This window comes from Rhineura floridana, chromosome 1 (genome assembly GCF_030035675.1).
Source record: "Rhineura floridana isolate rRhiFlo1 chromosome 1, rRhiFlo1.hap2, whole genome shotgun sequence".
Classification (NCBI taxonomy): domain Eukaryota; kingdom Metazoa; phylum Chordata; class Lepidosauria; order Squamata; family Rhineuridae; genus Rhineura; species Rhineura floridana.
Window position 1 is genome coordinate 293,686,732 of NC_084480.1, and position 17,404 is coordinate 293,704,135.

General features: G+C 44.1%; 1 protein-coding gene across 2 annotated transcripts; it reads right to left on the minus strand.

The window, feature by feature from the left end:
- Positions 1–2,413: 2,413 nt before the first annotated feature.
- KCNV1 (potassium voltage-gated channel modifier subfamily V member 1) lies at positions 2,414–14,864 on the minus strand. Of its 2 annotated transcripts, none has more exons than XM_061607469.1 (4): positions 14,644–14,864; positions 10,239–10,751; positions 6,444–6,970; positions 2,414–3,925 (listed from the first exon to the last, which is right to left on the minus strand). In XM_061607469.1, the coding sequence occupies exons 2-4, from the start codon at positions 10,718–10,720 to the stop codon at positions 3,414–3,416; spliced, it is 1,521 nt and encodes a 506-aa protein (XP_061463453.1). In that variant the 5' UTR covers positions 10,721–10,751; positions 14,644–14,864; the 3' UTR covers positions 2,414–3,413. The 2 variants fall into 2 exon arrangements, with proteins under 2 accessions (XP_061463453.1, XP_061463452.1); XM_061607468.1 differs by having other exon boundaries at positions 14,585–14,864.
- Positions 14,865–17,404: the final 2,540 nt, after the last annotated feature.

The window sequence follows — 17,404 nt, forward strand, 5'->3', positions numbered from 1 at the left end:
TCAGCGATGGTGAGAGCTGAAGTCAGTTGGGGGCTGGTTGCAAAAGGGGCCCCCGCCCCACCAATGTGAGCCTGCCTCCACCTGCCTGCTTCTTATTTGCAACCCATCCCTGTCAGCTTCTTCCTCCTCAGTCTCAGGGATGCCTTTGTAGAACGACACAGGGAAGATGATGGGGACAAGTCTAGAATAAGCTGGCTGTCCCTGTCATTGGCTGTCTGTCCCTGTCAGTGGGCTCCCTGCCTTCTGCTCCGCCAGTCCCAACAGGCACCAGCCACCACTGGTTGGAGTCTGACAACATCTGGAGGGCCTGGGGTTCCCCATCCCTGAATTAGGCTATGAGCATGATTCATCTCAAATAGGGATGGAAGGTTCTGTCAGTGTTGGTTCTTTCACTTTCTCATTTTTCCAATCTTAAATTCAGTTCTCCACATTTATGCAACAATTTGCTTTTTAAACAAACAAACATGGACATTCTTCAGAATTTTAGTGCAAATTTCTCCTAACACACATTTTTGGATACCGTTTTGACTAATGTACATATTTTCACAAACAATGACTCTATTGGGTCCAGGCTTAGTGCCATGGCTAGGGATGGAAAGATCTGTCAATTTCAGTTCTCTCAGATTCTCATTTTTCCAATCTTAAATTCAATTCTGCAGCAATTCTCATGAAAATTCTTCCGCATTTTCATGCAAATTTCTCCTAATAAGCACATTTTTGTACATAGTTTTAACTGATTTACAGATTTTGCAAGCAAATTCTCCTAACACAATGCATTTTGTATGTTATCTTCACTACCAAAAGGTCTGGCTTGACACTATCTGGCCACTGAGAAATGTGAAGGAAGTATCAGCATGCTCAAGGGGACCCTGGAGTTTGCAAAAATACAAAAAAAGGAAAGCCCACCACTTTTAAACATCTAAGGACAAAAGAACCCCCCCCCATAATCATCAACAACAAACACAGCCCTACGAGGCTGGCACATGTTCAGTGATCATCAGTGTGTGTGCATGTGTATACTAGAAAACTGAAGTAGGGAGAGTAAATTTGCTTTTTTTGAACTGCTGACATCATATTGCAGAAATAGCCAATGTGGTGCCCTCTGGATGCTGTTGGATTACAGCTCCCATCAGCCCTAGCCAGCACAGCTAGTTGGATGATAGGAATTGGAGACCAACTACATCTGGAGAGTGCCACATTGGCCATCCCTAGCTTATAGTAATCCCAGAGGCAGAAATGGTTGGCTGGCCTGGAGCTCTGCACAGGAAAACTCTTGTTAGGGAATGAGGATATACTGCAACACTTTGCAGCAGGTCTCACTTGTTTTAGTTAAAGGTGTTCTGGTATGGCTTAGGTGGTCCTATTTTTCTGTAAATTTAACATAAGGTTTGGTTTTTCTCCAGTGTCTTAGTACAGGTGTGTCACAAGATCCTATTTGTGTCCTGGCAATAAGGAGATCCAGAAGGCACAGTTAATTTATGGACTCAGTTGTGCTGATGACGTCCTTATGCACAGAGTGGAAACCAAGCAACAACATGCTCCACAGGCCTCGAAATGGAAATGCCAACAGATGATACCACTGACAGTGTGCCAGTGGCATCATCGTAACATACAAATTGCTACTGTTGCTGAAAGCATTCATCAGCTGACCAGCAGGGGACTTGATAAGAAGAGTCAATGACATATAAGCCACAAACAAAAAGACACCCTCATGATATACTGGGGTTATAGTATAACTCAGAGCTAGCAAACACCACTGTATCAATTATTAAACACGTATAGAGTTCAGCATCAGCATCGCTACTAAAACAGGAAATGCAGTTATAGTGATATGCAAAATAGAAGTATGGGTCTATTAAGCTGCAATTGCTCTAAGGCCACATCCACACCATACATTTAAAGCATTTGGCTTCCCCCCAAAGAATCCTGGAAACTATAGTTTGTTAAGGGTGCTGAGAATCGTAATTCTGTGAAGTACAGTTCCTAGGATCCTTTGAGGGATGCCACGTGCTTTAAATGTATGGTGTGGTGTGACCTTAGTCCCCTCTCAATCTCCTGTGCCCCAGTTTTGATAGTTTAAAGCTGCAATCCTATGCATACACATGGCAATGAAATACCGTTAGACGATGTGGGACTTACTCCTCAGTAGTTAAGCATAGGATTAGGTTGTGAGTTTTCTTTTTATTGGGGGAGGGGAAGAGAAAGGGGGATTCAGATATGCATTGTGAAAGTCACTCTGATATGCGTTAGAAAAGGGATGGGGACCCGTAGCCCTCCAGATGTTGTTGGAATACAACTTCCATCATCACTGAGTCAACAATATCCAGAAAGCATCTCAGGTTCTCCATCTCCATAAATCAACCCCAAAATTGGTTAGTGTGGATGCACTGTAAAGGCAATTAGTAAAGGCTCCTTAGCTCTTGTTCTGGCTATTAAATGTAACACAGAAGACACCAATTATGGAACTTTCATAAGGTATCTAGTAGTATATCCCCTTTTCATGTTTTTGAAAAATTACACAGCATAGTTTTTCATTGATCCATTTAAATGCAAAAAATACCACCCCCTTGATAATATAAAACAAAGTAGCGCAAGACTTTTCATTTTGCTAACACTTTACTTTTTGCATATTAGAGCAAGCATAAGAGCTATAACCAAATGACTGAAATATAATTTTATGTAGACAGATCAGCCATGTTATCCCAATGAAAGATCTATATTTTAAGAGTGAGTGTCGGTACCCTGAGAGTTTTTGCTTTTAATAAGCCTTTGGGCTAGGCTAGTTGTCATCATATGCTCTAAAACTTGAACAAGTAAATTTATTAGCAGAGAATATTAAAGGTTAGCCTTGTTTTCAACACAGTATTATCGAGGCTGTCAGACATACATCTTAAACAGGGATGGCCAATGTGGTCCTCTCTAGCTTCCATCGGTCCCAGCCAGCGTTGCCAATGGTAAGGAATGATGGGGGTTGTAATCCAGTTTTCCCAACCTTTTCTCCCATGGGCCACTTGAAAATTGCTGAAGCTCTTGGTGGATCACTTAACGATTTTTCTGCCTGTTGTAGCAATTGTAGCACTGTGCTAGATGCTGTATGATGCTGTTTTTGTTCAATCAAGATCAAACTCATTAATTCTAGCCCCCCCCTTCACTTCACTGCTAATCCTCTCCATCCCTTTCAAGTGCCTCCTTCTCCGGTCTGTCTCGCTCATCTTCTGGGTGGACTGCCAGATTCTAAGGAGCAGCCGCTGTGCCTGCTGATCACAGCTGCTGTGCCCATGGCTCTTCCCAGATCTGCTGCAGACCACCTGAATGAAGATAACGGGCCACAGTTTGGGAACCCCTGTTGTAATCTAATAACATCTGGATAGTACTACATTAGCTTCCCCTGCATGCTACTGTTTTGTTTTAAATCAAAACCAAAACTCATCTCCACCACTGCTCCTAGTACTTGTTCTGTCTCTGCTTTTTAGCCTCAACACATCCATGACACTTCGAGCGTATATATCTCGTAAATTAATGTTAATAGTGGAATCGCTGGACATGTTCTTTGTGAGCTTCTTTAAGGCTTCGCGCTGGCGGAGAGCAGCTTCCTTTATCTTCAGCGTAAAGTAGCAGGCAGAAAAGCGGTCATTGATGATGGCTATCGGCAAAGCCAGGACAAGGATCCCGGATAATATACACACAAATGCGACTATCTTGCCCATTGTTGTGTCTGGTCTAATGTCTCCGTAGCCAACTGTCGTCATGGACGTCGTAGCCCACCACCAAGCACACGGCACGCTTGTGAACGTTGTGCCGTGGACACCTTGCTCCACAAAGTACTCCACTGTGGAAAAGATGGAGATGCCCACAGAGAGGAAAAGCAGGAGCATGCCAACCTCTTCATAGCACTGTGCAATGGTCATCCCAAGGGATCGCAAACCTGCAAGACAAGACAGGATTTCAGTTTGGGTCACATCCTCCACCAATGGTGGCTGGTGCCCATTGGGACTGGTAGGGCAGAAGGCAGGGAGGCCAACAATAGTTGGAGCCTGAGCAAATGAGAGGTGGAGGCCACTAATTCTAGTTTTGTCCCCATCTTCCTCCCTGCTAAGCTCTACAAGGGCAACTAAAAGAGGTGGAAGCTGACAGGCAGTGCCAACGCCTGGGCTGATTGTAAGTAAGAAGGCAGGCAGGTGATGGCTGGCTGAGGGCAGAGCCCCATTCACTCTAATGGACCACCCTCCACTACCTTGCACATAATGTCATCCTCAAAATATCTCATATTTTCCCCTATTTAATCTGGATCTGCCATTTCCATGGAAAAATCCGATTAAGTTGAGCCTAGGAAATTACGCTATACTAAGTCAGCCCAGCAATCTGTCAGGATTAGTATTGTTTACACTGCTGGCAGCAGCACTCCATGGTTCAAGGCAGGGATCTTTCCTAGCTCTTCCAGAAGGTGCGAGGGATTGCACCTGGGGCATTCCACATACAAAGCAGATGCTCTACCACTGAGCTACAGCCGTTTCATAAAAAAAGCATAGTTGGTGGAGGAGGGGAATCTAGTGGAAACGGTAAATTTGGATCGGACAGGGGACAAATATGAGATGACATTACGATGAGGAAAAAGTCATGTGAACACCGTGAAAACCTTGCATGTGTGGAGTAAAACATAAGAGCAGCCTGCTGGATCAGGCCAACGGCTCATCCAGTCCAGCTTCCTGTTCCAACAGTGGCCAAGCAGATGCCTTTGGGAGTGCAAGAACACTCTCCCCTCCTGAGGCTTCCAGCAACTGGTTTTCAGAAGCATGCTGCCTCTGACCAGGGTGGCAGAGCACAGCCATCATGGCTAGTAGCCATTGATAGCCCTGTCCTCCATGAATTTGTCTAATCTTCTTTTAAAGTCATTCAAGCTGGTGGCCATTACTGCGTCTTGTGGGAGCAAATTCCATAGTTTAACTATGCGCTGAGTAAAGAAGTACTTCCTTTTGTCTGTCCTGAATCTTCCAACATTCAGCTTCTTTGAATGTCCACGAGTTCTAGTATTATGGGAGAGGGAGAAGAACTTTTCTCTATCCACTTTCTCAATGCCATGCATAATTTTATACACTTCTCTCATGTCTCCTCTGACCCGCCTTTTCTCTAAACTAAAAAGCCCCAAATGCTGCAACCTTTCCTCATAAGGGAGTCGCTCCATCCCCTTGATCATTCTGGTTGCCCTCTTCTGAACCTTTTCCAACTCTATAATATCCTTTTTGAGATGAGGCGACCAGAACTGTACACAGTATTCCAAATGCGGCCGCACCATAGATTTATACAACGGCATTATGATATCGGCTGTTTTATTTTCAATACCTTTCCTAAGGCCTGGATAACAGCAAATTTCTTTTGCAACTACCAAGCACTGAATAGCATTATTCCCTATTTTCCTTTGCATAAATTCTCCCCTTGTCACCTATGGCAAGTGGAAATTGATGCCAAGTAACTACAAGATGCCAGCATGGTTAACGAGCAAAGTCAAGGAAGCTCTTAGAGGCAAAAAGTCTTCCTTCAGAAAATGGAAGTCTTGTCCGAATGAAGAAAATAAAAAGGAACACAAACTCTGGCAAAAGAAATGCAAGAAGACAATAAGGGATGTCGGCCCAGTGTGCAGCAGCTGTGAAAAAGGCAAATTCCATGCTAGGGATAATTAGGGGATGGCGGCATGGGGAAGGGCCATAGCTTAGTGGTAGAGCATCTGCTTTGCATGCAGAAGGTCCCAGCGTCAATCCTTGGCATCTCCAGGCAGAGCTGGGAAAGATTCCTGTCTGAAATCCCAGAGAGCTGCTTCCAGTCAATGCAGAGCTAGATGGACCAATGGTCTCAACTCAGTATAAGACAGCTGCCTATGTTGCTACTCACATGATTTCTGGACAATGCCACTTCAGACTGGTCACATGACTGAACTGCAACCAGTTCTGCAACAGTTTCCTTCCAGGAATGGGTAGTCCGAAGAGTCATGCTGCTCCCAGTCTTGGCAGGAAAAGATCCCTCTGCTGCCATCACTTGCTCTTCCCAGTGCAAGGTGGGAAAAAGAGGAGCTGGTGCAATGCAAGCCTCTGAGGTTTTTGCAAAGGGTTTAAATGAAATGCTTGCAAAAAGCTCAAGCCTTTGCAAGCATTCAGTCTGAACACTCCCAAAAGGATGAAAGCTTTTCAGGGCGAGCAGCAGGATGATTGTGCATCCCTGCCTTGAACCTTCAGCATGACATCTAAACTATCTGGCTTGATGTTCACCTGCTCACTTGTGGAAATTATGCTGAGGAAGGATCTGCGGTGAGTTTGCCTGGCAGCCAAGAACATGTTGGGGACCCCTCCTCATTTGTAAGTCAGCTTCACATTTCAGTTTCTTAGAATTCCCCCTTTCATGCTCTCCTCCAAGTAGAACAACAGCAACATTCCCACGCCATATGGATTTACCTGTCGAATGTCGGCCCAACTTGAACATGCGCAGACCCCTCAGCAGCCTCAACACCTGAACAATACGTCCCATGTTTTCCAGGTCCTGGGAGCTCTGCCTGCCACGCAAGCTTTCTACCATCAGCGTGACATAGAAGGGCAAAATGGCCAGAAGGTCTATGATGTTAGCTACATTCCTCATGAAGTGGAATCTATTCTGTGCACACAGGAAGCGCAAGAGAAACTCTCCCGTGAACCAAGCAATGCACACATACTCCAAGATTTCGAGAATCTGTGGTGGCAACCAGCTCGGTTCCACTGAGATCAGGGCCATGTTGGCAATAGAGATGATGACAAAGGCCATGGAGATTGTGCCAAAGGTCCTGGCAGCTACAGAAGACCCAGGTTTTTCCAATATCTCCCAAAGCTTCTGCCGGAAACTGGGGCAGAGGCTCCCAGAGAAATCCTCTTCCTCATCTTCGGCATCTAGCTCTTCAGCATCTCTCTTGATATCCAAAGCTTCGCTTATTTCCTTCCGTCTGAAGTACCTGTGCAGGGCAGTGAACCACAAATATTACACTGCTATTCTCAAAATCATCATCATCAGCGAAAAATGCAAACATGCATGGCAACATTCCTGTGCGGCACCACTGTCACCAGCTTCCATTAGAGATGCAAAAAGACGGGTTACAAAGTTTAAAATGTGCCATTGCAAATGTTAGAGGTATGAGTCTTAATCACCAAAGGTGACATCCGTAAAGTGAACCTCAACTCAGCCCTGCCACATTATCACATTTGCCTTAAAAGCAGTGGTAGCTAACCTGTGACCCTCCAGATTGTTGGACTACAACTCCCATTAGCCCTAGGCAACATGGCCAATTGCCAGGGTTGATGGGAGTTGTAGTTAATCAACATATAGAGAGCGACAGGCTAGCCACCCCTCCTTTAGAACATACATACACAAATCCCAGGGGCAAGCTCTTTCAAGGCAAGGCTTGCCAGCCCACTTAGCAATATGACAAGGGGCAACCTTACATCAGTCCATTAGTGTTCCTCAGAGGACTCTGGCTGTGTCTTGGATCCTTCTTTCTGAATAATATTTCACAATGGGTGAATAGAATAATAATATATGGGGAAAGAGAACCAGGAAAATTGTGCATTGGAAAGGGAGAACCTTCACCCCAGTTTAGGAAAGAGATATGCCTAACCTACAAGCACTTGCTCAACCTCTGCATCAATTCAGCTGAAGGTGTGAAATACTAAGAGGTGTCCATAGGTAAGTTTTTACTGCATAGCTTTCAAAACTGTTTTTGAAGGAAGGAAATGTCATGGCAAAGGGGGCAGCTCTGTGCAGAGTGCCTTTCCCTCATTACACCCCCCCCCGTGTGTGCGTATGTGTTAGTTATATTTCTCATGCCAGCAGTCCAAAGCAGGGATGGGCAAACCTGTCAGTTTCAGTTTCTCTCCTTTTCTCATATTCCCAGTCTTAAATTCAGTTCTCCACATTTCTACATCAGTTTGCAATTTTTTTAAAAAAAATAAAAATCCTCATGAGAATTCATCAGCATTTTAGTGTGAATTTTTCCTACTATACACCTCTTTCTAAACAATTTTGTGCATTGTACACATTTTTGCAAAGCAAATTTTGCAAAGCAAACATTTTTGTATGTTATTTTCACCGATACATGCATTTTATATTCACACTTTACCCTAGCATACACATTTTTCCTGCAAAACATTGCAGAAAAAAAGGATGGGTGTCTTTTTAAGACAAGGTCTTCAATTCTGAGTTTCTTTCCTGGACATTTTTTATTCTTAATTATGTTATTTGTTATTTAGTTTAATTTTTGTAAATTGTATTGCTTTCATTGATGTATTTTTATACTTGCGTTTATTTTTTTTGTAAGCCGCCTTGAGGGCCTTTGGCCGAAAGGCGGGGTATAAATAAATTTATAATAATAATAATAATTTTTGTATACATTACTTGGTTGGAGAACTACATAGCAACATTTGGAGAAGTGCGAATTTCAAAGGATGGCTGTAAAGGCAAATTAGGTAGGGTCACCTTTAAATGCAAGCTGAATCAAAATTCTCCCCCATCCTTAGCTATAACATGAGGGGGAAGAGTTAGAATGGTAAATAGCCACTTGATCCATGATGGATTACATTTACACATACCAAAGCAAGATTGGAATTGACCAAAGCGAGCAGTTTTGCAACAGCAGCCACACTGTATAAGATAGAGGGTAAAAATGGAACTGGAGTACCTTCAAGTCGATTCCAACTTAAGGCGACCCTATGAATAGGGCTTTCATGGTAAGTGGTATTCAGAGGGAGTTTCCCATTGCCTTCCTCTGAGGCTGAGAGGCAGTGACTGGCCCAAGGTCACCCTGTGCGCTTCATGGCTGTGTGGGGATTCGAACCCTGGTCTCCCAGGTCGTAGTCCGACACTCTAACCACTGTGCCACACTGGCTCTCTAAGATAGAGGGTAAGTTGGGTCTTATTTAGAAAGAATATCCTGTAGGAAGTGGGAACTCGAAGAGCCAGTGAAGAAGATAAAGAATTGCCAAGGCACCTACAGCAGTCCTCCCACAGTCTTTTTACGTTATCTTACGACTTGCTCTGAAACCTGTTCTTCACAAGATAGAAGCTTCTCAACAGGCTGTTCAGTTTAGTCAGCCCAGAACTCTTTTCTGGGAACTGATTCCTGCCCAGATACGACAGCCTTTCCCCTACAGTATCTGGCTAGGTGGGCTCACTTCAGACACGAGGCAAACAACTTTCATAGACAACCTCTCTGATTGTGGTTCTCACTGTGGTGTATCTTATTTTCTTTCTAATATTAATATTAGCAGGAAAGAAACTACATGGAGGGGAGATACTGGCCCGCTGGTTCTAAGATTGATGCACCCCACAAGCATTGCTTCCCTAAATTATGTGTGCCTTGCACATCAGCTGAAAGTGGCACCCGTGCTTATTCAGCCGTACATATGGAGAGACCCAATGCAGGTGGGAACCCTGATCAGACAGAATAGCTGATTGCATGGAATGCCTGTGCACGTATCTCTATATGTGCACAGGGGCCTCTTGCCAAATGGGGAAGGGTGGGGCCAGTGGGGCAATTGACATCCAGACCAGTAGATGTGGGCCTGCCTCCCCCTCATAGGAAGCTGCCTTATACCGAGTCACACCAATGGTCCATCTAGCTCAGTACTGTCAACGCTGACTGGCAGTGGCTCCCCAGGGTTTCAGAGAGGGAGCCTTTCCCAGCCTTCCCTGGAGATGCCGTGGATTGAAGCTGGACCTTCTGCATGCAAAGCAGATGCTCTGCCGCTGAGCTTCCCTCTCTCTCCTGCTATCCCTATAATCTGGTTTAAAATCCCTACAACCTGGTTCAGTACCCCCAATTCCCCATCACCCCTCCTTCTGCCATTGCACTTGCATCCCTCATTCCCTGTTAATCAACAAATCTGGAGAAAGTGTTGCGCTTAGCCAATGGCACCCCTTATTGGATCGCTATTCCTGTTACTTCAATAGGGGTTATCACCAGTCACTGCTATTTTCCTCTGTTACCTGGTCGATGTAGCAGGAATTCACATCAATGCCACCCGTCCTACCACCTCATCTTTATTCCCTTCATCTGGGCTCACCTCCCTCTCCCCCCAGCCTGTAACTAGCTGAACTCATCTATGACACCCTAGCGCAGCCTTCCCATACCTGGTGACCTCCTACATGGACTTGCAGGCTGGGGCAGGGAGGAGGAGGAGGGAAGGTTGCCCTACTGGATTTTGGCCCACCGCCCATCAATTACCCACCTGTCCCTACAGCAGGAATCGATGCTGAGCTCATCCAGCCCCCAATACTGAATCTCCTGCAGGAAGGAAAGTGCACACAGCTGATCCATCACATGTAGCCTGCCCGTCTGGTAATAATTATGGATGTAGCTAAACGCCTGAGAATTCCGATCGAAGAAATATTCATTCTCCACCAAGTTGGCATCATCGCAGAGATCCAGGAGGCTGGCGGCAACATCTCGGGCAGCCGATACTACTACAGCCAGCTTGCCCAGCCGAGTGTCCGGGTAGCAGCACAGCTTTTGCTGGGACAGCACAAAGCGAGCACCTCCCACGTTGACTGTGATGCAGTCCAAGGATGGGGTCACCGGCTGCACCAAGGATCCTGGCTCCTCCTCGCTACAAAAGACACTGGACTCCAGAGAACCCAGGGATGTGCTCTCATCCAGTTCTTCTCCAGATGCCCCAGAAGAAAGGGACATGCAGCAAGGAGGGGACTTCATCCTTCAGCTGCCAGCAGCAGCCTTCCCTCTCCTAGAGAAAAGGACATATTAAGTCAGAGAGCTCATCCTGGGACATGGCAACACAATTAACCTTTATTTATTCATTTATTTGTCCTTATTATTACATTTATATCCCACCCTTTCTCCTAAAGAAAGCCCAGGGAGGCAAACAACAAGAGATAAAACACTAATAAAAATTAAAAACATCTTTAAAAAACAATTACAATACAAAAGCAGGCTGGGATAAGGTCTCAGTACTTCAGAAGGAAAGACAGTACCTGTCTAATATGTAAGGGGAGGGAATTCCAAAGTGTTAGTGCCACAACACTAAAGGGCCACATACTATGTGCTCAGAGGCAAGTTACCAAATTCTTCCAAGTTACACAGGAAGTGGATTGGACTGTGAAAGACCAACCCAAATGGTGTTTGAATTTTGACCAATTTGTAGGGCAGTACAATATCTCAGAGAGGAGGTCAGGTCTCCTGCTCCACTGGTGCATTCACTAGAGCTGCTCAATTTTTCTGCTTTTTAAAGTTCAATAGAAATATCTGTTGGCTATAGGTACAATTGTAAACCGCAAGGGGTTTTTTGCCTGTTAGTTAATTATTAGTAGTTTCCTCAATTGTAACGAAAAGTACCTACGTGTGTTGGAATTGCTTTTTAAGATGTTTTTAAAGCTTTTTTTTTTAAAAAAAAGATTTTAAAAGATGTTTTGTTTTAACATGTTTTAAAAGATGATTTGTTTTAATATATTGTAAAGTCTGTTTTTATGATGTTTTAGAATGTTTTTAGTGTTTTTGTTTGCCTCCCCGGGCTCCTACAGGGAGGAAGGGTGGGATATAAATCTAATAAATAAATAATATTTTAACCTTCACACATATCCAGTCTCTGCCTTGGGTGTTTATTTGTACTGGGGAGTATCCAATGCTGCAGCAATGGGGTTCATTCATCACTGCACTGCACTGATTTCAGGATCATAAGAATTGCAGATTTCATTTAAAGACAGGGGGGTGGGTGTATTCTAGCCACTATGGTTGTGGAAATACGTTAGCAAAAGTCAAACAGGATATCAAGTGGCTCAGGTGTGGATCTTCTATGCTGTAGGTACTCTCAGTCCTCTCCTGTAGTTAGCAGAAGCAGCTGGACACTAACTGAAAGGTTTGAGATCTAAATATTTTAAATATAAAAACATTATTCAGTTTTCAGAATATGTTCCCTCTAGATGCAGAATCGGAAGGGGGTTGGCACAGGTAAGGGATTATTATAAGCTGCCACAGAGCCCTAACATGTGAGTTGTGAAACTAATGTCACAAGGCCTTTCACAACTCAGGTCCAGGATATTTCTGTAATAGCTAGTCAATGAATTTTGATTTAATTTTTACATGGTTTTATTGTGTGTGTATTGTATGACTGTTGTAAACCACTTAATTTTTTTTATGAATAGCTGTATACCAATATTCTAATAAATAAATAAATAAATAAATAAAGAAAGAAAGAAAGAAAGAAAGAACCACCTCATCCCTTATACCCCGGCCCAATCACAGAGACTTCTTTCTGGGAGAGTCTCAGTTGGTGGTCCCTCATGGCTCAAATGCACAGTTTATAATTACTAGAATCCATGCATTCAGTGTTATGGGCCCAAGCCTGTGGAACTCCTTCCCACCTGAGATTAGATAGGTCCCCTCCTTGTTGAACTTCAGTCACGAGACTAAGGCTGTCTTGTTCCAGCAGGCATTTTAAGGTAGCTTTCAGTTTTATGATACATTTTTACTGTTTATTTTTTGTATGGTTTATTTTATGCATACTGCTTAGAAATGCTAATGATTAAGCAGGACGCAAGTGTCTTAAATAAATAACTTCTTATGACTAAATTTCCGACACAGCATCAACAGTAAGAAAAGTCAGGTTCCCCCACCACCGCATATATCTTGTAACACCAGGCTTGATAAGACTGCAGGCTATGTAACAGATATTGAGGACATCTAAGTGAAGGTTTCAAGGAAGATTACTTTCTATGCCTTCAGAAAGATTTTTTCCCTCCCTTCACCTTACATTCAGCACCTCTGTTTGTATCTTCGTCTAAAAAGGCGCTCAAGATTACTGAGGTTGCCCTGTTGTATCTTCACAACTAAATAGCAGACTAGGTTAGCCTGACATGAACTGGCCCAAGATCAGCTTCATGGGATTGAAGTCCTGCACTCTTTCCACTACAACAGGAACGGGGAACCTGTAGCCCTCCAGATATTACCAAACTGCAACTCCCATCGTCTCTGACCATTGGCCATCCTGGCTGGGGCTGATGGGAGTTGGAGTCTAATAACAGCAGGAGGGTCACCTTTTCCCCACCATCTCTCCCCTACTACATCTTCTGTCTTGGAGCTTGTACATCCCACCAGATGTAAAAAAAACCAAGGCACCTTATCTGGCGGCTACTTGCCTGACTAACAACAATGACCATCCTTCCAATTATTATTCTGAACCCAAAGCCATTTCTGGAAAATGCTTCACTAAAAGTACAACTACAGAGCAGTTACACACCTTGACATTTAGGGATGACCAGAGCCATTTAGCCCCTCCTGATCTCTTGAAACTGCTAAACCATCCCTTGTGATTGGAAAGAAAGGAGGTAGCTCATGATCACTGCTTCTCCTGGCTGGTAATTAAATGAATGGCCCTGGCTATTAGTCTGGCTGTAAGCTTGTTAGATTTCTTCTTTAGAGTTTTATTCAATATGAGGCAGTTTTCCATTTCCATATTTAGGCAGCAATCCCCTGTGCACTTACCTGGGGGTAAGCCCCAATGAACGCAATGGGTCTTTTTTCTTCCATGTAAATATACATCGGATTGTTCCGTTATTCTTGGCTCCATTGGCACTTTTAAAAGTGACTTATTTATTTTAATTAGTCCTTTACAGCCTCTCTTTATTTGTGGAGCCGTTCTTTTGTTTGGGTGCGTTACTATGTCCAGCACTTAGTGCAACATTAAATACTTCATTCATCACCATTACAACTATTGAACACTAAATAATAGAGCACAATATTGTTATTATCACTCCAATTATGTAAGTATAATATAAATGTACATTTTATCAACATATCCCATACTTAATATTTAAATTAACATATTTAATCAAGTTATATCAACCCTGATGATGATTCATCAGTAAAATATGTGGCAAAATTGGATAGAAATTTCCAATTTTGTTTTGTTTCATTTCCTTAAGGAGGTTAAAATCTGCCACTGGTACCTACAGAGTATTACAGGTTTATGGCAGACAACTGTGAAACAATTCAGCAGGAAACACCAACAAGTCAATAGTGATTCACTGGCACGCACCACAATCCTATGCGTTTTACTCAGAAGCAAGTTCTACTGATTTTAATAGAACTTACTGTCTTGGTAAGCATGCTTAGGATTTCAGCCCAAAGGAGATTGTATATCCATTCATCTCAAGAGCATGTGGTTTTCCAATACTTAAAAAAAAAAAAAAATCAATGACACTAGAGACTGCATTTTGGATACTCTTCACAACAGATGCTCTTGGAGGTCACTGATTCACAGGGTCGCCATAAGTCAAAATCGACTTGAAGGCACATAACAACAGCAACAGAAACTGCAGGATCCTAAAGATATATGAGCGTACGATCTCACGTACACTTGCCTAGGGGTAAGTCCCATTGAACACAGAAGCTTGCTTCCGAGTAAACATGCCTAGGAGTGGGCTGTCAAAGCGAAATACATAGGCAAAAACCCAAGAGCGCCACATAACAAGCAACTCTGATGTGTTGAAATTATACAAGCTCTTCCATTTAAGCATGCATTCTCATCACGGTTCAAAAACTATCACGCGCCTCCTCGCTTACCTGCCTCCCCTCTTGCTGCCCTGGGCACATCTGGGCTACTACGCTAACAAAGCACTCACTGCTTTCCTCCAACCCCGGCTGGCGCTTGGCTTTAAAGGTAGGAATATTGCGAGCTCCGCGCATCTCAGCGCACACGCGCACTCTGCCGCCGGCGCCGCCGGCTCACCAACTTCTGCGGTGCGTTTCGAGGGCGGCTTCTTGGCTAGTCACGTGAGCCGGCAGCGAAACAAATCAGAGCGCCTCTCCGAGGTGACCGGAGAGTGGGGAGAGAAGAGGAGAGTGGGGAGAGAAGAGGAGAGTGGAGCTTACTAGCCCGGTGCGGCTTTTAAAGATCCTGGAGTGGGCGGCTACGGGGCTACGAAGGGAAGAGCCTTTCCAAAGCGGAGAAGTTCGGGCGCACAAGCTGCAAAAACAGACGAGCCTTTGCAAAAAGTTTGTTTCCTGAGCACTTGGTAGTTTGACAGCCCGATGGCCTACATGCTTACTTGGAAGTAAGCTTCAGTGGGTTGGATCCAGATTTGGTCATGAATAGAGAAGGCCCCTTTGAAATCAGTGGGGCCCAGACCTAGTTGTGCCTGTGGGAGGAGACCCACTGAAACCAATGGGACTCAGACTTGTCACTTCTGCATGACCTGTTTATTGAGCATGCCTCCTGATTTGTTTGCATAGTGTTTGCCAGGAGCAGGGGTGTAGTTATCTTAGACCCCTTATGTTTTTGGGAGCAGAGTCCCAGCAGGGTTCCTATGTTTCCAGCATCCTATAAGCCAATTAACATGAAAGGGGAGCGTGTTAGTTAGCCGCTAAGGTGAATCTTCTAACATGCTTCATTGTCCTTTCCTGCTAATTGGAGCCAATCAGAGTGAAAGGAGGTGAGTTGGCCACTGAGAAGACTCTTTTCAGTAGCTAACACTCTTTTTTGCTTTATTGGCTCCTAGGGATGTCTGTTGTTATGGGAGAAGGCATTAACAAGGATCCCATACTCAAACTAGCAGCCAAAAAACAGAGAGGGGCATGGCTGTGACTATCATGAAGGGATCCTGCACTTCTGAATTTGCCACTACACTACTGTTCAGGAGGTTATACAAAGCTGGCTGTTTATTGAACATTCATTCCAATTTGTTTGCAGGGTGATCATAGGATACCCCCGTGTGTCAAGTAGTTGTTAATTCCACACTTTCCAGTGCATTTCCTGTCACCTTCCTTACCACAAAAAGTCTTGGAGGCTTATTCATAGGGTCGCCATAAGTCAGGATCGACTTGAAGACAGCCCATTTCCATTTTATAGCACCAAATCCCACTTCAATTGTGCAACGTCAATTTGCCTATATGCAAGTGAATCCCAAAATTAGTTGCAAAATAGCAACTGTCTGGATGTGTCCTTAGTCAAACTTGGAGCAGACCCACTGAATTCAGACTCTGAAGTCTGGATGCAACCCGATGAGTGTGGTGGACCTTAACTTCTTAAGGAAAAATGCCCAGGATGGCAGCCTTGCAGCCTGATTCTTTTGAATGTTTTTGTGGAAGTGGATCTCGCCAAGTTCATTATGAACTTTACGATTGGAATCTGGCAGCATTCACAGCTCCCCACTGTGCTAGTCTAATACCCAAGTAAAATGATAGTTTAGTTTTTATGATGACAATATCTGAATTATGATAGCAGCAAGTGAGAACACCTACCTTAACTAGGGTTGCCCTGCTCAGGGCCTGAGAATGATTTTGTATCTTTAAGAGAAGAGAAAATTCAGCCAAGTGCAGGTTTTCTTGCAACACTGTAATGGGAAAAACCACACAGTGAAATTCTCCCTATTAAAGATACAGAAGTCGTCTTGGTTGAGAAGTTGTGCAGGGGGAAGGGAGAATTTTACCTTGTGGTTTTTCCCATTACAGTGTTGCAAGAAAACCTTGAATTTTCTCTTCTTTTAAAGATACAGAATCATTCTCAGGCCCTGAGCCTGGCTGGCAATCCTAACCTTAACACATCTTTAATGTTTGTAGCCTCCTCTTGTTTTTTGACTCTTTTATTACTGCTGTATTTTTAAGAACATAAGAGCTTGCTGGATTGGGCTAGTGGCCCATCTAGTCCAGCATCCTGTTCTCACTGTGGCCAATCAGATGCCCCAATGGGAAGTCCCCAAGCAGGACCTGAGTGCAAGAGCACTTTCTTCTCCTGTGGTTTCCAGCAACTGGTATTCATAAGCATACTGCCTCTGATTGTGGAGGTAGAACATAGCCATCATGGCACGTAGCCACTGATTGCCTTATCCTCCATGAATTTGTCAAATCCTCTTTTAAAGCCCTCTAGGCTGGTGGCCATCACTGCCTCTTATGGGAACAGGTTCCATAGCTTACCTATGCACTGTGCGAAGAAGGACTTTCTTTTTTCTGTCCCAAATCTTCTAGCATTCAGCTCCATTGGATGTCCATGAGGTCTAATGTCATGAGAGATCACCCTAAGATACTCATCAAAAGCTAACGAGACAGTCTGTTGATTGCTTCTCAGACGGTGTACGCACCATATATTGAAAGCACATCCCCCCCTCCCAAGAACCCTGGGAACTGTAGTTTCTTCCTCACAGAGCTACAATTCCTGGCACACTTTAATTACAGTTCCCAAGATTCTTTTGGGAGGGAGGTAGTGGATGTGCTTTAAATGTATGGTGGGTATGCAGCTCTGTTGACTTTAGGGGCAGGGGCCATACTTCAGAGGTAGAGCATCTAGTTTGCACACAGAAGGCCTCAAGTTCGATCCCTCGCATCTCTAGGTAGAGCTCAGAATGCCCCCTGTCTGAAAACCTGCAGAAAATTGCTGCCAGTCAGTGC

Bases quoted from the DNA above. Each gene is read 5' to 3' on its own strand.
- KCNV1 (XM_061607469.1), bottom strand. From the start codon at position 10,720: ATGAAGTCCCCTCCTTGCTGCATGTCCCTTTCTTCTGGGGCATCTGGA. The intron at 6,971-10,238 runs GTGGGTAATTGA...TGCCCTGCACAG, and splicing joins GATTCCTGCTGTAGGGACAG to GTACTTCAGACGGAAGGAAA. The intron at 3,926-6,443 runs GTAAATCCATAT...CTTGTCTTGCAG, and splicing joins GTTGGGCCGACATTCGACAG to GTTTGCGATCCCTTGGGATG.